At 36.2% G+C, this 23,495-nt stretch overlaps 2 protein-coding genes across 4 annotated transcripts; both read left to right on the top strand.

The window, feature by feature from the left end:
• The first annotated feature begins 1,159 nt into the window (after positions 1 to 1,159).
• LOC115926207 lies at positions 1,160 to 15,493 on the top strand. 3 transcript variants are annotated; one of them, XM_030990851.1, is made up of 10 exons: positions 1,160 to 1,482; positions 2,221 to 2,339; positions 5,584 to 5,811; positions 6,976 to 7,118; positions 8,925 to 9,009; positions 9,372 to 9,549; positions 10,426 to 10,622; positions 11,296 to 11,458; positions 11,879 to 11,997; positions 12,481 to 15,493. In XM_030990851.1, the coding sequence occupies exons 1-10, from the start codon at positions 1,413 to 1,415 to the stop codon at positions 12,793 to 12,795; spliced, it is 1,617 nt and encodes a 538-aa protein (XP_030846711.1). In that variant the 5' UTR covers positions 1,160 to 1,412; the 3' UTR covers positions 12,796 to 15,493. The 3 variants fall into 3 exon arrangements, with proteins under 3 accessions (XP_030846711.1, XP_030846710.1, XP_030846712.1); XM_030990850.1 differs by lacking the exon at positions 1,160 to 1,482 and having other exon boundaries at positions 2,206 to 3,635; XM_030990852.1 differs by lacking the exons at positions 1,160 to 1,482; positions 2,221 to 2,339 and adding an exon at positions 3,519 to 4,886.
• A 1,103-nt stretch (positions 15,494 to 16,596) lies between these two features.
• Positions 16,597 to 23,157, top strand: LOC105444156. Its single transcript, XM_030989911.1, has 7 exons — positions 16,597 to 16,729; positions 17,773 to 17,961; positions 19,216 to 19,371; positions 19,702 to 19,863; positions 21,012 to 21,102; positions 21,371 to 21,492; positions 22,442 to 23,157. Exons 1-7 carry the CDS (start codon positions 16,696 to 16,698, stop codon positions 23,155 to 23,157), a joined length of 1,470 nt encoding a protein of 489 aa, XP_030845771.1. The 5' UTR covers positions 16,597 to 16,695.
• The last annotated feature ends 338 nt before the right edge of the window (positions 23,158 to 23,495 follow it).

Genomic DNA, 23,495 nt, shown 5'->3' with positions numbered 1-23,495 from the left:
CAAACTCTAATTTGACACTTTACCACAGTTATCAAAGCCTTGAGGGCCTAGTCAGTTTCTGGTACGTACAACGATTGACAAGGGTATGTGCCTGCAAACAATCATTAGATAGAATATTATTTGCTCTTTACTATGAAACTAATAATTGGTAAGTTCACGGCAAAGGCTTTTTTATGAAGCCTGAACAAAGAATCTTTAACATACTTTTATATATATATATATATTTAAACATGATATGTATGCAGCCATCAGCAGAACAATGTACTATTGCGTTTACTAGAGTCAGAGAGATTGTTTGGTATTGTCATAGCCTAAAAGGCAAAATAGCATCCACCATATTTCTCCTTCATCACAAAACATGAAAAGTTATATTTTTATCATTATTATTATTTTTAAACACATTTAGACATAATTTTGTGCGAGGGCCTAGCTGTAACGAACTTATGCTGCACATTTAAGCCTACCATACACGATGGCATTGTGGATAGTTCAAATCGAGAGAAATGAACTTGAACGCAATACAAACACACTTATGCCTGCTCATCAGAGCGTTTCAGAATTGCATGGCGTCATTCAATTCTATACAAATATGAACTCAGGGCAAGTAATAGGTTTGCAAGCACCAACGGTGGTGCTAATAAGAATATTATAACGGCGTTATTGTGTGCGTTCCCGTTGGAAAGATGTAATATTATTAAGCGGCCAGAACCCTTTGCCTTTGCCTTTGTGTATTACGTTACTATGGAAGCTGCGATATGAACCATATTGATGAAGGCACATTACAGTGATCGTCTCATCACGTTCATTCAAGTTTACGGCAACCATCCTTGGTATAAACATGTTGTGCAGATCTGTTTCTAATAATAGCCATGATGATCTTTTATGTGATTACTCATACTGGTGCACACAAATGATTTTATGCCATTCAACACGAGGTTTTTGTGCTATGACCCTTGACCAGCCTTCGTTTGATCAGGCAGCAATGTGTGTTTAGTTCTCCACACTCTAAATCCATGGGGTAAAATATCGCCGAGGTAAACACAAGAGTGCTCAATATTGAGCAATAATGTACTTTTTACAACGTACAAGTCTCCTATATTGAGCAAACTCTGACTATTTACTCTTTTTTTCCTTTTTAAGTTTTGCTCATTCTTGTTGAGTAAAGTTTGCTCCAATTTTTGTCTATTTTTAGTTTTGCTCATTCTTGATGAGTAAAGTTTGCTCCAGTGGCATTAAATTTTACTTAACTCTGAGTAAATTGCACTCCCAGATTTACACTGCCTCCACGAAAAGCCCTGCACAGCACGCGGCCGCATAGGATAAAAAACATGTGTGCATAATACATGCATACGATAAAGGCCCTGGCCCTATATAGATCTAGTATCCAACCAACCTGAGTACACAGCGGTGAAATGGCGGACGACAAAGTTGCTTCGTTGTTGAGGAAATGGGAGCTGACCGACCAAATCGTCAATTTTAGAAGTAAGTATGCATTACCAGTAGACCAGAGTATATATTTCTTTCTAATTCTTCAACATGATTTTTTTTTTTGGTACTGTCTGATCGGGCACTGGGTATTGCAGCTCGAACGCACAGCCGTTGTACTGGGTGGCGCAGCCCCGGGCTGAGCCGGCCGTGGTCGCGTGCGGTCCTGTCTCCTAGCTGGTACCTGATTTTGGTCTGTGCATGCTGTGTCTAAGTTAAAACTAGGTCTACAGCAGTACAGCTTTTTCTTTGATCTTGAATCAACATTGTATAGCATTTATATATTTACTCCATCTGATCTAGATTCTAGGCTACTGACTAGACTCTAGAGTCTAGGCCTACATGTCTATGATAATTAAAAGACTGCCGAAATCGGAAGACTTCCGAATTCTGAGTTTGCCCGAAATGATATGAGATAGGGAGAATTGTTTATACCAAACAAAATATAACAAAGATAAATCCTCTTTATTTATTTTTTTTCCTACAGGTGTTTTTTGTTTTTGTTTTTTATTTGACTCAAATCATTAAGAACAAAGCTAGATCCTACAAATGTATAGAGCCGAGGGGTCTACATCTAACTTAGATATAGACCCTAGATAGAAATGACTGAAGTCAAAATGCGATTGTCATGTATTCTGTATGGATTGAATCACACCTAGTTAATCATTGTTGTATTGATAATTGATAATTTTTTACAAAAAGTGGAATTTACCATATCTTTTTCTTTCCATTTAGATTGTGGCATTGACTCATCAGCATTCAAGCTGCTTGATGCAAGTCTTGTGAAGGACGTGATCCCGCAGTTGGGTCCAAGACTTAAATTCATTGACCGTTTTGATAACTGGAAGAGAAAGGTTAGTAAGCAGCCATAAGATATTCCTGGAAAGAAAATGTTTTCGTGTTGCAAATGTGTGAAATCATTTGAAAAAAGTGGGGATCTATGGAACCATTTAAAGATCCATAACATCAATACGAAGACCAGAACAAAACTTGTGTGTCATGTGCAAGAATGTTTTAAAACATTTTATCATGGTTATAGCTACAAGCGGCACTTACAATATCATGATTCCATTGCACAAAATGTCAGTGATGAAGATTCTCATGGAAATGCTGTTTCTGATGATGAAAGTGTATCAGATCAGTCAGAAGTGCTGCCAAATGAAAAACCCAACGAGGAAATATCAGCAAATATCAAACATTCTGTTTCTGAATATGTAGCAAAACTTAAAAGCTCTTCCCTGCCATCATCTACTGTGCAAAGCATCATTTGTGACACACGGGAGCTGCTCAGGAATGTAAATGAAGCAGTTCTACAAGTGTCAGCCCCCGTCCTTGAGGACATAGCTCATGATATCAAACCGTCAGATGATAAAATTGACAGTCTACAGTCAGTCCTCCACATGGTGAAAGATCCATTTGATTATTTCAGTTTATCTACTGTCCACAAGCAAAACCAATATGCCCACGAATGTAAAGTTCTTATTGAGCCAGAAGAAATTGTTTTGGGCAAAGCATACAGAGAATGTTTGAACGTGCGTACTGGAAGGACTGAGCAAAAACAAGTTGATGAAACTTTTCAGTATGTGCCAATAGGAGACAGTCTTAAAGTGTTGTTGGAACAACCAGGCTATATGTCGGTCATCAGTCAAGAAAAAGACAGTGCTGGTGAGAAAGAAGTTCTTCAGACTTATAGAGATGGATCATATTATAGTACTTTTGAAGGGAAACAAAACTGTTTGGATATTGAATTGTTACTCTATAATGATGACTTCGAGACAGCAAATCCCCTCGGTTCAAAGAAAGGGAAACACAAACTTCTTGGAGTCTATTTAACTGTTGCTTCTTTGCCCAAGAAATATCAAGCTAAGCTTGAAAATGTACTTTTGGTCGCTTTAGCAAAATCTTCTCTTGTGTCCAAATATGGTGTTAATGCTGTTCTGCAGCGTATTTCTGATGATCTTGAAGTTCTCTTTACCGAAGGTCTTCATATAGATAGTCCAGATGGATTCAACGGCACCATTCGTCTCAGACTTCTCCAGGCAGTCGGTGATAACTTGGCTCTCAATACCATACTTGGCTTTGCTGGAAGTTTTAGTGCAAACTACTATTGCAGGTTCTGCAAGGCACTTAAGGCAATATGCAGAAAACAGGTAGTTGTTGATGAAAGGTTACTTCGTACTAAAGAAAACGTTGATTATGATATCAGTTTAAAAGATGTATCCCAAACAGGACTCCGGAGATCATGTGCTCTCAATTCACTGAGCTATTACCACGTATCACAAAACTATGCTCCTGACCTGATGCACGATTTCCTAGAAGGGTTACTTCCATTTGAGATGAAACTTGTCCTGTCTGAGCTCATACAACAGGGCAGATTTAGCCTTGATGAACTAAACGGTCGTATTCGGTCATTCAGCTACGGCGTAACAGAACACGCAAACAAGCCCAGCCTCATCCTTCAAAGTCACCTTAACAACCCATTTGGAGCAAGTGGTCAAAAGGCATCACAGATGAGCTGTCTTGTTGAATTCATACCTCTGATTGTGGGAGATAAAGTTGAAGAAGGGTGTGAATACTGGAGGTTGTTCACAATTCTTCTGGAAATCTTCCAGCTGGTCATAGCACCAAACATTAGCATTGCTGTTACCTACTACTTGCAGTCAAGGATTAGTGAGCATCATCAGTTGTATTTGCAACTATTTCCTGATAACCATCTCCTCCCCAAGCATCACAATCTTCTCCACTATCCCCGAGCAATGAGAGAGCTAGGTCCTTTGTCACAGTATGCTTGTATGAGGCAAGAAGGAAAGCACAAGCCTTTGAAAAGGTGGGCAAAAACTTGCAATAACTACAAGAACATTGCCAAAACAATTGCACGTAAACACCAGGAAGATCAAGCATTCAGAATGCTCAAGAAAGAAAACATCAACAGCGAATGTGTATGCATCCACAGTTCAGAATTTGTTAAAGTGTGTGATCTTGATGGTGAGGCAGAAGTATGTCAGCTGTTGAGCTGTGAACCTGATGCTGTACTAGAATTGTGTGATAAAGTAACATTTTATGGATACACATACAGACCTAATATAATGTTGCTAACTGACTGGTGTGGTGAACTACCATCTTTCTCAAGAATTGATTGTCTTATGAGAAAGCAGGATAGACTATATTTGATGATCCAACCATGGAAGACAAATTACTTTCATGATCACTTTCAAGCCTATGTTGCATCAGAAGATGAGTTGGCTACACTGCAGTTGGTTGATCCTGAAAACCTGTTTGAACACAGACCTGTTCATGCAGTGAAGAGTCATGGTATTGCAGATCATCGGTGGTACATTCCTACCCGATACATGCTGTCATAACTGCATCAAAGTTAACTCAGAGCCAAAAGTGACTTACAGGTACAATACACTGTAGTTTCAATTCCTCAATACCCGTTCAAACTTATGTACTTTCTTTCAACGAATAAATGTGTATGTACATTTTTTTTCCTTAATAATGGCCTTTACATAGAACTGAATATTTAGAAGGAGCAAAGTAAACCCCTCAAAGACATTTTTGTAATTTAACTTTGATCATCCATATCTCTGTTTACTGTAGCACTTCTATGCATCATTATACATTCATATAATAGGAATGTCAGTTCATTTCCATTTCAAACAATACACCATCAGTAATGAATCTCAAATAAAGGAAGGTATAAAACACCTTAAATGTAAACACTATTAGTTCAAAAGTGTTTAATTATCTTTAGGATACAATGTTGGCACTCATGCAGAACCACTTCAATATGACAAGATCAATTACACTCTATCTATCCTAAAACAAATTAAGAAATTTGCCATCGACAGTGAACACTAATTTTCACTTTTGACATGGTACCGTAATTCAGTTGTCTTACACATTCCATAATGTTTAATTTTATAGCTATTTGAACTAGTACAATCAGAAGCATCTTTTCAAAGGAGAATAGACATACATTACAAGTACATTTCAATAATTTTGATTTCAAGTAAAATGATGTGAAAAATCGAGATAATAATTTAAATGTTGAATTGCAGAAACCTTTTGACAGACTGTGTATTTTCATCCTTTCAGGATAAAGCAAACGATTCTGCAGAATCTGTACTGACAGGCATGCAGATGGGCTGGGAGTCACCCGAGCTGTCTGATGATTTCATGATATCAGATGTGGAATCAGTTCCTTTCGACCTTTCTCAGGCTTCAACTATTGCAGTAGATGAAGATTCATGCTCATCAGTAGTCAATGATTTGAACAGCAGCAGTGACACGCCACCACTCAAGCGCCAGAAAGCAGTAAGATACGTAAGTTCACATTTCAAAAAAAAATTGTAATTCATTCAGTCTAAATAATTAGGCCATATTATATTATTTACGTGTATTTATATCATGGCTATTCTAAATGTTCTCTAGGTTTTCATGGTGAGTGAGTATTCACAATTGAAAGCTTTCGTTAAACAATCACAATTCCGCTAGCGCCGGACCCATTTGTGCGGTTCCCACTGCATAAAAAGCCAGTTGCACTGAATGATTCTTTGAGTTATACTCCTGACGACGAATAGAGCATACTGTTCGAAACATGTCGAGTCTCCTTTTATTGAAATAATACTATAGTTACAAATACTATAGTTAACCCTTTCAAGAAACCAACCGTTCTTTACAGAAATAAACTCAACAAGGAATACCAACAGTTCTTTTCAGAACTAAACTCTTCGAATTTGTGAACTGGTCACAAATTTTCTGATCTTGATCTTTTTCTATTTTTCCTCTTTCCATTTCATTTCATTTTTCAGTGTTTTCAACACCAAAACAAAAAGCTAAAAACGTATCAAATTGAAAGCTAAAAAACAAGTCTTGTGTTTGTGCTTCTAAATTCAAATTCCATTGCATTCACTTCCTTTCCTTTATTCCTCTAATTGCCCTATAAGTGGGTCCCTTGAAGAAAGATACATGTATATCAACGGCCTTTTCCCTAAGGCTTACCACATGGCGTTAACGAAAGCTTTCAATCAGATCTATTCTTTTTTTATGTGGAAATAAAAGTCCACCACTCTGTGTGTCCCTGAGCAAAGTATTTAAGAGCCACGCTGTCTATGATGTTAAGTTCAGAACAATAATAAAAACATTGAAATTGTAAGTCCCTTTAGAATTCAGAGATTTAATTAAATTGACTCCCAGTTGCTATTTTTATCACCAAGGTCTGTTGAAAACAAAGAACACTCTATCTGCTGGGTAGCACATTTTTTGCATGTTATTTTGAGCTGTGATTATCCCATTTATTACTATGCATGCAAAATCGATCAAAAATACATGCACTGTATCTGTAAGAATCCCTTTTTAGCAAATGCTTTTGGAAGATGTTGAAATGTGCCAGAAAAGATTTAATACCACCTGTACTATTATGATAAAAAATAAAAAAAACACACACACAACATTTTCTTAACTCGTGCAATTCTGATTTTTTTATAGGATGTGGGTGAAATTCTAAAGAAAACCATGGAAGGAAGAAAAACGTTGGAGGAAGTAACTCGAATGAAAGTCTGCGCACCACACAACACTCGTGTCGTCTGTAATTTGTGTACAGAGCACCTTGTAAACTTGCATGGCCTAAGGTAATGAATGTTACATGTATTTGCAATGGCTCATATGCTATTGCCTTGTTTCTGTCTGCATTGTGCATTCTTCTTCTTTCTTTTGCAAGAAATCACATTCACTTTACAGCAAGACTTTGACCTTCCTGACTAGGTCCCTTTCTCATGTCCAGTTGATTTGAAAATCCTCCTTTCCCTCATCAGGCATCTCATTTTTCAAAGTATGGTATAACAGGGCTCTGAAGGATATTTGCCAAGCTTAAAATATACCTGCTACTAGTAACCTTGAGTCAAGTGAGACAACAAATAACAAGGCTAACACCGCATATTGTATGGTCTATGGAGGATGGAAGTTTATTCTGGAACTCCCTTCCAAATCATTCAATCTGTAGATGAAAACAGAGAGAATAAAAACACATTGTTTAGTGCAATACTCAGAGATTTACATCTTCTTGTCTGCTAATAAACATATATCGCTTCATGGAATAATCAGTTGTCATGAGTGACTTATTTATACGTCAATAGTAGCAAAATTATGTTTTCTTTAAGAATTCAGAAAATTACAAGCTTCACTTGGTTTTAAGAAATTCAATTAACTAGTTGACTAGAAATTTAACGTCCTGTGGAAATACCGAAATCTCCTTAAAACACATGCAATGTATAATCTTTCAAATGTATGATTTTCATTCAAACTACCTAATTTGCTCTTTACTGTATTTAAACCAAACTAAATCCTGAATAAATAAACCATGCTTAACAAAGCACTAAATAACCTTGAAACCTCTTGGATGGTTTATATATAACAATATTTCCACTATTCACATATGGTCTTTGCCTCTTCTTAATCATTAAATGACATGCTTTATTACTGCTGCATTGTTTCTTTTTGTGGCTCAAAAGAACATCCAAATTAATTTATCCAGAGCTCATTCCAGATAAATCTGACCGAAATGAAATATGACCTTTGCCTATCGACCTACATCTTGACTGACCAAAATATCTTGAATACAAGCTCAGGCAAAATGCAGCTTAACAGCATTCATTTATAAAACCTGTTTAAACATTCAGCCCTTTTCTCAGGCATTCTTTTGTTCCGTCTGTTCTGTATCCCTTTTAAATACATGAAACCTACTAAGAACACAAAATGGCTTTCAAAATACATCTTGTACATTGTACCAAATTTGACATAGCTTATAATCCTACAAATCAAACCTTTGTTTTGTACCAGAATTTCAGTACTTTTGTAGGCTTAATCTTATCAAGCAAACTAGACAATTTTACTCTTTGTTTATGAAATTGACACTCTTCACTTGCTAATACATGTAGCGTAGCGAACACATTAACGATAACTCTGTGTAAATAACAATTTTGACATCAAACTTCAATCTCAAAACATCGTATCTAGAATTTATCAAATTCCTTTCTCTTTCATATCATTATTAAATTTAGATATTTAACTTTCATATTACTTACTCTTTGGGCGATATTAGCCTCGACAAATCAGGAAATAAAGGTAAATTTGCCGTCTGCAAATTCGTCAAACTTCTTCATCGTCAAAGTATTGTGGCTGCAAAGTAACCTGGGAAATTTACGGTGTCTTTGAGAACGAAAATATGGTGTTCGTGAAATTCAATAAGAAAAAGAACTGTTTCACCGAAACATTGGGGCATGCACATTAGGTTAGCTCAAACCACATCCTTTGATTTGGAGTAAGCTCAACTACACCACAATAATTTCATTCTAGACACTGTTCCACATGTGTATTTTCTAACATACATGTAAGTACATGTACATTAAACTGTAATGTTAATTTCTCTTACTAAACAGACCTGGCCCTGACATGAAAGGGGCAATGGCCTCCTCAATCATCGCAGAGTTCCCCTTCCTGAAAGATCCAGCTGGAAATGGAGATGTGAGTAGACAGTTTGTGGAGACTGACTTTGTGTCAGTATTTCAATTAAAACTCATCTGTGGCACATATCAGTAAAGTCCTTTTAGTCCAAAGAAAAATTTCTTGTTACTCATTAGAATATTGTGATAGGAAGCACATTATTAAATTTTCCCTTGTGCTTCATGATGGAAGTTTCAGTTTCAAATTTTCTGTCTGTGAGTTACTTTCATCTAGCTCTTTATTAATGTGATAATGGCCTGATTAATATTTTATATTTTCTCATGAACTTTGAAGATAGTAATTTATTTGAAGTTATGGCTATATAGTTTACTCCTTGAATTGTTACATTATTCATGCTAATGCACAGGATTTTTTTTTTAAAGGAGGAATGGTACTTCAAAAGCTCCAAATGTCCTGCAGGTGGTAGGATAGAGAATAGACTCAAGTATTTAAGAAGAATAACAGCGGAGAAAGACAAGAAGCAAGTCGGGGTTGGCAGTCCTGAGGATATAGCTTCAACATCTTCCAGTGAGGATCTAGCATCTCCTCAGATGAATTATGGTATGCACTTACAGATGTTACCAATAATTTCCAAAGCATATAACAGTCTAATGCAACCTGTTGAATTTTTACTGGTCCAGTTCAACTGGAACAGTATTATTTTGTTCCAATTTCCAGAGTTACCAGTTGAATTTTTACTGGTGTAACTGGTCCAGTTGATTCCGGTTCTCCTTTTGGATAGTCAAGCAGGCTTAAAAAATACTTGCCCAGTAGCAAAAAATTTGTTCCCGGGGTTCAAGCTAAGTAGTAAATAACCATTGTTATATGTAGATTGTGTTAATTTTCATAGTTTGGCCGCCATGGGCATGTTTATAGCAAAACTTAGAGAAAGGGATCCGACTTTCTTTGCATTTTTCGAGTTGAATGTAATTTTGTATTTCCTTTTTGTCCCATTGAAGTACTAATTTCTTTGGTTGGGGTCTGGCAAATGCATGTTATAGCAAAATCAGCTCTTCTTGAAGGGAGTAAATGCTGGTAATGTGACACTCTTTTCAATTACAGGTAATTTGGCTATGTTGAATCTTTTGGGACCATAGAAATCTGTTTTGCTTGGGAGAAATTTAACCTAGAAGAGTATACATTAACACATGTTTGCATAATCTGGTCTTAAAGATTGCTTTGACTTGGGCGAATATTTGACGTATGAAAGGTCGACTAATCAGGTTTAACTGTATTAAAAAATAAGTCAAATACTACCTGGTAAAACCTTGTTTACTTTGATACTAATTAGCAGCCAAATTAAATTTTAATGCTGCCTGATAAAACATACAGCTTAAAGTTAGAAAAATACTAGGATGAACAGGAGGTTCATCCATTTTAACTCGGGCTTGATTTGATAATGATTGATATCTTAAGAGTTCCATTATTATTGATCAGATCTTGCAGACATGAAAGTCATCACTGAATGGTTGAAAAGTCATAACACCCCCCAAAAAGATGTTGTGGCCAAAATGCAGCTGACATCAGCATATAGAAAGGACTTTGTACATTCAACACTGCCGGGAAGTTCCAGGAAAAAGCCTTGTGTGGCTGAAGTGCTGGATGAGTTTCCACATCTCCTTTCCCCTGGAATGGTAAGTAAATGTTTCATTACCTTTGTTAACTGTCATTACGGTTTAATAAGCAGGTCCCTTATCTAACGAAATCAAGATGAAGGATATTAATACAGTCGGTTATAGATCTATGTATGTGATATACGCATGTACACATAAAAATAACTGCTTTTTCTGTTATATCTACATGGAGCATTCAACAAAAACAAAAAAAATACCTGCACACATTCTGAAAATGACATTGTATGAAGAACTCCTCAAGAATCGTCCAGTGAAGTGGTTAGAAAAGTAGGTTAGGGTCTTTTTTTTTTTTTTTTTCACCCACTTTATTAATTGTCCAGACATGTTATCTATATTTTCTTTTTTATCTTTTTTTTGTTGATTTCATTCCCAGAGGAATTCCATGATTCAAAATGTTACATTTAAGCAAATTTGACTGGGATAAATTTTGATACAGTTTATTCAATATCTATTTAATTTGAAGTCCTAATCTTGTAAATATGCATTCACCCACCCAAGTATTTGCTGGATCACATTGCAGACTGTGCACGACTTGTTTTACTTGTACTATTCTTATGATTTTCATGTCAAATTGATGCAGGCCAATACATGGCCAAAAGAAGAAAAAAAATACACCCGTAAAAAAAAGACAATGAGATATGCATGCTATAGATTTTATCTTTCTGATTCATAGATTGAGCAAGACTACGAAATGCTGTTTTCGGGGAGAGGAAAGCACCTCTATACAAAGTGGCCGGTGGTGTCTGCGTGCATCCTAGAATATGCAAACCGAGTAAGCCCAGGTTGGAAGGCCAGATTTAACGTTCAGCATAGAAAAGACACAGACTTCTGTCAAGGTATGATATTGTTTACAGATATAGTAAGCAAATTGGCAAATAATTGTACTGCTCGCTTCACCATCACCCAAAGTTTTTCTGTAGTTCTTATTGTGTTATGAAGAAAATCTATGATTGAGTAGTTTGTACCAAAATAAACAAGTTTTCAGATTAAATCTTATTTACATTATGTTTGAAGAAGGAACAAATAACAAACCCATATATACATCGGAAGGGGGGAGGGGTTAATTTTGACTGTGCAGTTGTGATTCCATCTATTTTTTATTTATTTTTCATTTATAGATTTCAGCATTAAAAGTCGTCACAAATATTTTTTTTTAAGTCGATGGATACAATGAAGGCCGAGTCAAATAGTGCATGAAAATATGATAAACATGTATCATCAGTCTAAAGAAATTTTCTTTAATATTATTGATACAGATGAGAGGATGAACCTGGCATTTTGCCTTCTCTCGCATTTGTTCCCTGGAAAGAAGTCAACAAAGGGAGGAAGAGCTTCCATCCAAGAAGCCTTGGATAATTTCATTGACTTTCAAAAGGTAATTATAGCAATGAGAAGATTCATGGCCATTCCAAAAAAGAACTGTTTTTTTTTTTTGGTAGATTGGGAAGGGGAAGTGGTTAGAGGGTAAGAAGGTGAAAGTGAGAAGCATTACATGAAATAGCCCTTCTCTCAAATTTTGTGGGATGATACATTCTATGGCAAATATTTCACAATGGGCTGTGGATATATGTGGCACCTTAGCTGGAGATATTTCTACTTATTTTTGCAACTTTCCAAGACACAATATCACTATTGTTTCTTTCCATACCCAGGAATAACTAAGTTGGTCGATAACAATGTCACTGTATATTTAAAGATTAGATTTAATGGTCAGTCAAATAAGTAATAATACCCCCTGGATAATTTCTGATGCACCTAACATTACATTTCAACTGTACTTCAGCATATGAGAGTGTGTTACAAGCAATTATTATGCACATTTCATGGTGGCAATTTTTTTTCTTTTCTTTCATGTCAGGAAGGGACCAATGTAGAGGCATACAAATCTTCGCATGGGAGGAACCAACCTTTCATCCTAGCCCTAGGAGGACACTTCTGCAATCCAGCTCAGACTTTTGTTGTATTGGAGCACCACGTTCTTGAGCAGAAGAGTCTCGTTGCAGCTGTAGATTTGTGCTACAAGATCTTTCAGATCTTTGATCTACAGTATCCATGCCAGGCAAGAGCAATGTGGGTCGTGATGGACACCATTGCTTTTGATGTCAAACCAGGAGCTCAAGAGTCTGGTGCAGTGAGAGCCTTCAGGGCATATTACCATTTCAACCAGAAATAAAGCCTTGGAATGTGTTGTTCTATCAACAGGCCTTTTGAAATTGAAATGATCACTTAGAAAATTGTCATTAAAAAGAAAACAGATTTATGAACCCCAAACTATTATAATATTTTGAAAGAGTAACTCCTCCCACATCTTCGGTACCATTTTTGTGTGGTATGTGTTTACGTTTGGATGAACATAGCACATTGATCAAAAGATGTAAAAAGTGTCAAAGTAGGGGTGTAGTTGAAATAACCCCCAAAAAACAACCCCACACATATCAAACTGGTGTAACTTTTTAACGGAACAGTATTGAGCAATTAACTTAAAAGAAGTGTTCTTACACCTAACAACTACATTCTGTGTAAAAAAAATGAGATAGATCCGTGGAGCCATTCACGAGTGAGCACACGTCAAAGAAAACAATGATCACTTTTCAAGAGTATCAATAGTCCTTCTTATGTCTATAAGTGACCATTTTCTCTTTGATGTGTGCTCACTCATAGAATAACTTGATAGATCAATCTAATCTTTACACAGAATTTAGTCGATAGGTGTAACAGCACTCTTGCTAAGTTACTTTGCTCAAAACCTTTTCGTTAAAATGTTATGCCACTTTGATCAGGATGGAGTTGCTTTTTTGTTGTTTTGATTTTTTGGCACAAGTCGAATTATACATGTTCGCAAACAATGCACCATGTTCAACCAAGCGTAAACACATTCCACATTAAATGGTGACGAAGATGCGGGAAAAGTTACTCTTCCAAAATATGTATAATTTGGGGTTCATAAATTGGTTTTCTTTATAATGAAAATTTTCTAAGTGTTTAGTTTTTTTTTATTCTCTTGGTAATGCAGCACAGTTTTTAGATTTACAATTCCTGTTGTTATCTTAGGATTTTAATAACATCATATTCATGTTCTTTGGAAAAACCAATCATACAGAAAGATGCTTGCAATGTGCTCTCCATTGTTCTCTCAAATAATCAACAACTCTTCGAATTTGTAACATTTTGAATTAGCATTGGTTTTTATATGAGGGCAACTCTTGTGTTGCATATTGTCCTGGGCATGTTTCATTGTTGTAGTTATATGCAGCCAAAACGTTAACAGCATATATTGAGATTTTTATTGTGAACCAAATTTATGGCTTATGTACATGCCATTTTCTGTATTTGTTAATTATATATATGCCAATACAACAAAATACAAACAAAAATGTGGCCAGGACTACTTCACACAAATGGGGCAAACATCATGGTTTTTGCGAAACCCATAAACTGGCACTGGTATGAAGCCATTCTACTAATTCTGAGTGGATATTGGGTGTGAGTGCATTAGTGAAAATGCCAAAATAATAGTGACCACGGTTTCTATCAGCTACATTTTTAGTGTTTTTCTTCTTGTAAAAACAATGAGAAATTACATGGAACAGATGCTTCAGCCTTCTTCAATTTTGACACAAAATTGCACACTCTTTCATGCTGTGAAAATTTGTTAGAATCAGCTTGAATATGAAATTTTTGAAAAATGGAAGATTAAAAAAAATTGTATTTTTTCTTTCCTAAGCGTATTAAGTGTTAAAGAACAAGAGCCATTTTTTCTTGTTTGCTCTGCAGATTATTGAAGTTCTTTTGAAGTCAAATTTTAGAGGGTAGACTATAATCATCTGATCATTATCTCTAAATGCTAAATACAAAAGTGTCTTATTTTTCTAATTATGCAACTACCTTTTACTTCTTGTTTCTACAATAATAAATGTTGGGCTTCTTTTTTTCTCCCTTCTTTTTTTTTTAGGCTGAATTTCCTTAGATTTCTTAATGTTCTGTGTTTTGATATGCATTTTAATATTTGCTTTCTTGTGTTGCATATTGTCCTGGGCATGTTTCATTGTTATAGTTGTATGCAGCCAAAATGTTAAAAGCATATATTGAGATTTTTATTGTGAACCAAATTTATGGCTTATGTACATGCCATTTTCTGTATTTGTTAATTATATATATGCCAATACAACAAAATTCACATTCCCATGTGGCCAGGACTACTTCACACAAATGGGGCAAACATCATGGTTTTTGCGAAACCCATAAACTGGCACTGGTATGAAGCCATTCTACTAATTCTGAGTGGATATTGGGTGTGAGTGCATTAGTGAAAAAGCCAGAATAATAGTGACCACGGTTTCTATCAGCTACATTTTTAGTGTTTTTCTTTTTGTAAAAACAATGAGAAATTACATGGAACAGATGCTTCAGCCTTCTTCAATTTTGACACAAAATTGCATACTCTTTCATGCTGCGAAAATTTGTTAGAATCAGCTTGAATATGAAAATTTTTGAAAAATGGAAGATTAAAAAAAAATTGTATTTTTTCTTTCCTAAGCGTGTTAAGTGTTAAAGAACAAGAGCCATTTTTTCTTGTTTGCTCTGCAGATTATTGAAGTTCTTTTGAAGTCAAATTTTAGAGGGTAGACTGTAATCATCTGATCATTATCTCTAATTGCTAAATACAAAAGTGTCTTATTTTTCTAATTATGCAACTACCTTTTACTTCTTGTTTCTACAATAATAAATGTTGGGCTTCTTTTTTTCTCCCTTCTTTTTTTTTTAGGCTGAATTTCCTTAGATTTCTTAATGTTCTGTGTTTTGATATGCATTTTAATATTTGCTTTCTTGTTATAAGATGAAGAAATTAAAAGATCTTTTTGTAAACTACACACCGGCATTAAGGTACCGCCTGCTTTGTAACGTTATGGAGTCTTTTTCAGATATGTTTTTTTTTTTAATTTGGACAATTATATACTGGCATATTCCACTTTTCTGTGAGTTTCATGCATACTGGTTTTGAGGCTCTATTTATATGCATAATTTCATAACATAACATCATTCCGTCTTGGCCTTGGAGTTCATTTTCAGCAGAGTTTAAAGATATGTCCTGTAAAAAGGAACATTGGGGTCCATGATGACATTACCAAATAAAAATTGATTTACATAATGAATTGCTAATTTATGACTAAAATGACGTTTACACATGACACATATGAAAAAGGACACATGGTCAAATTTGATGTAAAACATAAATTAAACCACAAGGAGCATTGTGAAAGGAGTTTTCTGGCCTTATTTTAGTAAAAAGAAAATTACCTGAAATTTGAGTAAAACACACTTTACTATTCACTGAGTAAAACAAAGCTCAATAATGGGTAAAATATTACCCATCTAGTTGATTAAAAACCTTTACTCAATTCTGACCATGTGCCCATACGACTTCATTTTGAGTAAAATTTTACTCAATATTTCTTAGAGTGCATCTGAAATATTATTGAAACTCTCATTAATGTTGGGACAAGGTATTGTGATTTCAGTCTTTATGATTGTGTGGGCCCAACCGAACAGCGGTCTGTATATTCCTCCTGTTTCAGTGCTGGAAAGTGATCATGGATACAAGAAAAAGAATGCGAACCGTTTTAGCAAATACCCGAAATAAAAATAAGGTAAGTAAAATGTTATTGTGTTACTAACTCTCTGTTCAATGCGAGGGTAATAGATTCTAAATAATATTCCCACGTTTAATCGTGTGTCTGCTTAATTATCTGAAATTGATAACATAAATGTTTCCCCACCATTCTTCTGTATCTGCTTTGTCAATCGTTCCAAACATCTTGCTTCATAAATTGTTTTATTCATTGTGATTTGAAAAATGTACTATGTACATAATGTTCATGTTGTTACTGATAATTATTGTATGAAGAATGCATGAATCAATAAATCAAATCAAAATCAAATCACTTTATATGGTCAAACCATTGAGAAAAAAAAATTGACTTCCTTTTTGTCCCAGGATATAATATTTGTTCTCAATTTTTTTATGTTGTAGCAATCTGGTAGAAAATTCTTTTTGAATTGTATAATCAGCGTCATGATAGCGCTCGAACTGTCGTCTCCCTGTAAAGGTACGTAACACAAAAAAACGGTTATATGAAGAGAACTGTATAATGATGATGAGGATGACGATGATGATGATAATAATAATAACGTTGGTGGTGGTGATGATGGCGAAGGTGATGATTATGATGGTGGTGGTGGTGATGATGGTGATGATTATGATGGTGGTGGTGGTGATGATGATGATGATAATAATATAGGACATTGATGATGGTGGTGATGATGATGATGATGATGATGATGATGATTTTACTTCTACTTAATATGGAATACGCATTTGTCTTAATTTCACAATTATTACACATTCTACATTATGTGTGTTTTCTTTTGTTTATTGTTTTAAAGTTTGATTATTTAATATTTAACATGAATACATAATATGTTTTTAACTTATTTATAATCTTGTTAAACTTCTTTTTGTTTTTACTTTATATATATATATATATATATATGCAAACAGATTATGATGATCATATATGTAACTTATTTAATTGTTTATCTTTTGGGTCTACCAATATAGTTCTAATTAAGTAAAGTGTTTTTAGCTTATTTCCTATTATTGTCGTGTTATGGTTGTGAATCTGTCAGTGTTATATTACTTTTGTTAATATGTCATGATTATGTTGTTTTTTTTATCGACACGGCCCTGATTGAAACCAGTCTGCGAACTGTTTCGGGCTTTTACCGTGTATAAATAAAATAAACTCAACAACTCAAACTCATGGTGATGATGATGATGTCAACATCATATTAATTCAAGTGAGCTTGGGGCTGTTTATATACGAAATAAATGTTGTAGCAGTCTGGTAGAAAAATCCTTTTTGAATTGTATAATCACATTCATGATAGCACTAGAACTGCCGTCTCACTGTAAAGGTACATAACTCAAAACGGTTAGATGACGAGGACGACTACGATGATGATGATGATGATGATGATGATAGTGATGATGACGATGGGGATAATTATATGACGTTGATGATCATGATGATCATGATGATCATGTGATTGAGGATATGACTGTGTTTCTGTTATGCTCTTCATTTCACAGCTCAGTGCTCAAATCCCGGGGAAACATTGGAGTTTAATTCAAGACCTCAACTACTGAAATCGACAATCTACCCGTGCTCGTGGAAGATTGCTGTTCCAGATGCAGAACGCACGTGGCTAATTCAAGTCCGAGTGGTGCATGTTGATTTAGAATGTTGTTGCGACAGTGACTATTTATTGATAAAAGACGGTAACCAGTCTCTCTCTCTATATTTATATCATTACGTTTCAAAGAGGAATTAGATTGTAAGAATGATTTAATGCATGTCTGGACCATTAAAATGTGGTAATACCACATGTTGAAGTGAAAATCGTAATGCATTTTTGTAATAAATAGTGGAACAATATTTGTAAAAGATGAAATGATAATAAAGTCCTATAGCTTGGAAAGATCATGTTTACAATCGTAAAATATAATGATTATTTGAACAATTACACAGTCTCAGATACTAATCTAAATGGGGGGGGGGGGGGGGGGGGGGGCAGAGAGCTAGGTACGTGTCCAATGCGCTACCTGAAGGGGACAAAGATTAAATACTGCTATAAGAATAGGAAGGAAATGATGAAAACTAATTATCCTTCAGGTTAAAGCATACAATAAATGGTGTTTCAAAAGGCTTTAGATGCGAAATATTTGTAATAATAATCAAGAAATCACACACAGCTGACAACTATACAGTGCGTCCAAGAAAAAACGAAACCAAAAATTATCGATGATTTATCATTACTTAATCACAATTATAATTAATAAATGACAAGTATTTGTAAAGCTTAGATCCTCCTCTTTCATTTGATGCAACTCATATGATGCACATTTTACGCATGAGTGATTAAAAACAATTTGAAAAGAGGAAACCAAAAAGTTATTTGGCGGGCGGTATCTGAATTTCAAGGAGAAAATCACATTTCTAGAAAGTTCAATTCCTGCCCTTTCATATGACACCTCAATCAGGAAAATCGAGCCAGGAATAACAAAGTTCTGTTTGTTTAAAGTAGTACTTGCATTTCCATAATAAACGAGTTCGTTTTCACTGGCTGCCTGGCGTAGCAACAAACAGAGTTGACAAAAGACTTAACTCCGTTTCGTTGACGATCAGCCATGAACAAAGATTCTCGGTTTCGTTTTTTTCTGGGACGCACTGTATAGAGGTTTTACACGTGTCTGGTACAAGTTGATATCGTTAGCATTTGTTCACCTCTCGTTTGTTTGATATGAGAAGAATATATAACTTCACAGCAGAGTATTGATACTAATAACTTGCTTACTTACTACTTATCAAATAGCTAAGATTAAAGAATTTTGAAGAAAAGTTTTTTTGGGGGTTAACCAAAAGTGTACTTGGTCTTGAAATTAGGAACATAAATAATTTAAAAACACCTTGACTTCTCTCTCTCTCTCTCTCCCTACCATCTCTCCCCATCCCTATCTTGTTTTCTACTCTAGGTTCCGATTCCGCTGCCAGATCTATTGTTGCATTATGCAGTGGCGAAGAACCAAACCCGACTACAATAACTAGCAGTGGACCCAGTCTCTATGTGGAGTTCATCAATGATGGAGACATGACTGGATCGGGATACTCTTTGCAGTTCGTCTACTTTGGTATGCGATTTGGATATAACTCGCCTACTTTTTTTTTAAAAGAACACAATATCATGGGGGAGAAGCATTGAGGATCGATTAATCACATCATAATGACGTCATACAAATGCTGTTCATCATCATCATCATCATCATCATGTAGTTAAAATTGTAGAAGAACGTTTGAACATCTGAAAATTTCTGAGGGGGACCCTAGCTTGTAAAGTCTTTGAATGAAACCAACCAATATTATTATCATTTATGATGATGATGATGATGATAATGATGGTGATCTTGATCATTATTATTATCAGTAGCAGGAGTAGTTTTTAGTTCCTTCTTTCTAAACAGATTCAAAAGTGTCCTGTCCCGGCGGTTGGGTTAGCAGACGTGGTTTCTGCTACAAACTCTACCACGAACCAGTACCATGGCAACAAGCAGCATCACGATGTGGGTATGATGGAGGGTTCCTGACATCCATAGTTGATCAAGAAGAGAATGACTTTCTTCTAGGTGAGATAATATTAAACTGTTCTGCTGGTATAGCACGAATGATGTATTACCAGTAAGTTAGCAGCCAGTAATAGTCACGGGGTATTAGTAGTAGTAGTAGTAGTAGTTGTAGTAGTAGCAGTAGTAGTAGCAGCAGTAGTAGTATCAGCAGCAGTAGTAGTGGTAGTAGTAGTAGTAGTAGTAGTAGTAGTAGTAGTAGTAGTTGTAAAAGTAGCAGTAGTAGTAGTAGTAGTAGTAGTAGTAGTAGTAGTAGTTGTAGTAGTAGTAGTAGTAGTAGTAGCAGCAGTAGTAGTAGTAGTAGTAGTAGTAGTAGTAGTAGTAGTATAGTAGCAGTAGTAGTAGTAGCAGCAGTAGTAGTAGCAGCAGCAGTAGTAGTAGTAGTAGTAGTAGTAGTAGTAGTAGTAGTAGTAGTAGTTGTAGTAGTGGCAGTAGTAGTAGTAGTAGTAGTAGTAGTAGTAGTAGTAGTTGTAGTTGTAGTAGTAGTAGTAGTAGTAGTAGTAGTAGCAGCAGCAGTAGTAGTAGTAGTAGTAGTAGTAGTAGTAGTAGTAGTATAGTAGCAGTAGTAGTAGTAGTAGCAGTAGTAGTAGTAGCAGCAGCAGCAGCAGTAGTAGTAGTAGTAGTAGTAGTAGTAGTAGTAGTAGTAGTAGTAGTAGTAGTAGTTGTAGTAGTAGAAGGAGGAGGAGGTGGAGGTTGAGGAGGAGGTGGAGGGGAGGAGGAGGTGGAGGTGGAGGGGGAGGAGGAGGTGGAGGAGAAGGAGGTTGAGGAGGAGGAGGAGGTTTAGGGGAGGAGGAGGAGGAGGTGGAGGAGAAGGAGGTGGAGGTTGAGGAGGAGGAGGAGTTGGAGGGGAGGAGGAGGAGGTGGTGGTGGTGGAGGAGGAGGAGGAGTAGGGGAGGAGAAGGAAAAACAGGAGCATACAATACCCGACAAAATTTTAACACTTTAAGAGAGAAATATAAATACCCTATACTAGCAATGTACATGTATCTCTGGTGTTACTGAGCTGTTTTAATGGAGGTGTGGATGTGGATGAGACGTGTCTAGTTCATTGCTAAAGCCGGGGTAATTATAATTGAGCACCAGGAGAGGCAATATGCCAAACATCAGTCCACTATTATTATAATTATTATTATTGTTTATCTTTTGTTCAGAATCTTTTGGAAATGAGACATCTTTAGCATGGATAGGAATGAACTCCAGCAGGCGTTGGCTTGATGGTTCCAGTTCTCTTCATTACAACAAGTAAGTTGTGGTTTATAGGTTTAAACAGTAGCGGTTTAAGTAGTAGTAGTAGTAGTAGTAGTAGTAGTAGTAGTAGTAGTAGTAGTAGTAGTAGTATCAAGGTAATATTATTAAGATTATTATTATCTTTGTTATCTTTATTAGTAGTAGTAGAATTTATTGGATAATTTTGTTTAGCACAGGGCTAATCTGGCACCAGGTCCATTTTATCATTATAATTATCTTTATTTTGTTTATCATCATTATTATTATTCTTATACTTGTACAGTTTCAGATACCCGACGATAAATGAGTTACGATGTTACACTCTTGAACTGGATAAAAACGGAGCATGGTCTAATTCAAATTGTGAACAAGAACAGAACAACTTTATATGCAAGAAAACTCAAGGTTAGTATCACATTTGGTCAAAATCATTATTATTTTTATATTATTACTATTTCCTGTGGGCATCTTTAAAGTGAACCGCAACCTTTGACGTTCAGATATATGTATCTTGATAAATTATCGTTGTCGTTCAGAATAAGAAATACAAAACATCATAACCAACACAAAATATCCTATAAGGAAAAGGTAAGGAAAACGATGTATCATAATCTCCTACTCGAATTGGTTGCAAAGTAGCATCTATAAGGAGTACGAATTAATTTATTTTTAACGACATCGGCCATAAAAAGAAGGAAAAAATCCCATTATAAGATGGAAAATTTACATCATTATAACCCACCTTTCCATTACTCCCTATCTTCATCTGTTCCCTCTTCTCTCTCTTTCTCTCTCTCTCTCCTCTCTGTCTCTATCTCTCTCCTCTCTGCCTCCCTCTCTGCCTCTCTTCCTCTCTGTCTCTCTCTATCTCTCTCCCTCTATGTCTCTCCTTTCTGTGTCCCCTTTTCGCCTCTCTCGCTCTGCCTCTCTCTCTCTCTCTCTCTCTCTCTCCCTCTCTCCTTTCTGTGTCCCCTTTCGCCTCTCTTTCTCCCCCTCTCTCTCTCTCTCTCTCTCTCTCTCTATCTCTCTCTGTCTCTCTCTCTCTCTGCCTCTCCGCCTCTCCCCCTCTCTCTGTCTGTCTGTCTGTCTCCCTCTCTCACTCCAGTTTGGCCCGCTTTCACTTCATCTCTACCTCTATGCCTGGTGCTCCGACATATTATGCTCAGGCAACGAAATGCACACTGATTTATCTTATCAAATAAACAGGGATAAGGTTAGGGTTAGTTATAGTGTTTGGTTCGGGGTTGAAATTGAGAATTTATTGTGCAGGATATTGTGTCGGATCATGCGTCGTCCCTCTGTCTAGGTTTATTTTGCTACAAATCCATGTATTCTGTTTTAAATTAACTCTTAGACGGATCTGGAGGGAGATACTGGACTGCCCTTCATGGCCGAAAGGGCGACTCCTCGGGTATCAGCGATGTAAGCAAAATCCTCATATGGTTCATCGTGGCAGCCATACTCCTTTTGATAGTTTTCTTCCAAGGCAGGCGGGAAAGCTGCCTATACCCGATCATGAAGGACTGCATGAAAAGCCCTAAAAACTCCTGCGTAGGCTGCATACGCGTAGTGTTGAAACCATGCTCAATATGTATTGAAACTATCCGCAAATGGTACCAGAGGCGGACGACGCGAACATCCTCTCCCTGCTCTAGCCAACCTACTACTCCTGAACCAACCAATCGAGCTCCCCTAGCCCAGACCATCTTTCGAAGAGGTTCGACGTCATCAGAAACGGACGATTATCCGCGCAGAGAGTTCGGGACAACGCAGTCGCCGTCGACCTATAAAGATGACGTGATTTCGGAGGCTCCTCCCCCATCCTACATTCATGCAGTGGACGATCATCCGCGTAGAGAGTTCGAGACAACGCAGTCGCCGTCGATCCATAGCGATGACCATGACGTAAAAAAGGAGGCTGCACCCCCATCCTACATTCATGCATTGGCGCCTACGTTTGACGTTTTATACAATGACCCTAGAGGTTCAGAAACATCGATTAATGCTAGAGAATCAATAGCGGCACCCTCATACGAGTTTGCAGTTGCAGGATTTCAAACTACCATTTGAACATTCATATTACGCAACATTGTTTTAAAGAGAGCAACACGATTTATCATCCATTCTACTTGGCACAAATTCATAATTGTATTTATTATTTGATTCATTTTGTTTTATTTCAACGGGGTAGCCCATCAGTAGTTCAATAAATGTAAACTCAGTAAGTAAAACAAAATCAAGAAAATCAAACATAAACAAATTTTGAAAATAATTCCTTTTATCGTAGTAACAGTGTGTCGAATCATAAGTATACATAATTTGTAACTTGTAGGATAATTGTGAGAGACACAGTAATCTGTAATTGGTAAGCACTATATATTCAAGTTTGTGACAGACTCCATATTTGC

Source organism: Strongylocentrotus purpuratus, unplaced genomic scaffold (genome assembly GCF_000002235.5).
Source record: "Strongylocentrotus purpuratus isolate Spur 01 unplaced genomic scaffold, Spur_5.0 spur5_scaffold_19, whole genome shotgun sequence".
In the NCBI taxonomy this organism is placed as follows: Eukaryota; Metazoa; Echinodermata; class Echinoidea; order Camarodonta; family Strongylocentrotidae; genus Strongylocentrotus; species Strongylocentrotus purpuratus.
Note: the sequence above shows the minus strand (reverse complement) of the source record. Positions and strands in the feature narration are given on the sequence as shown.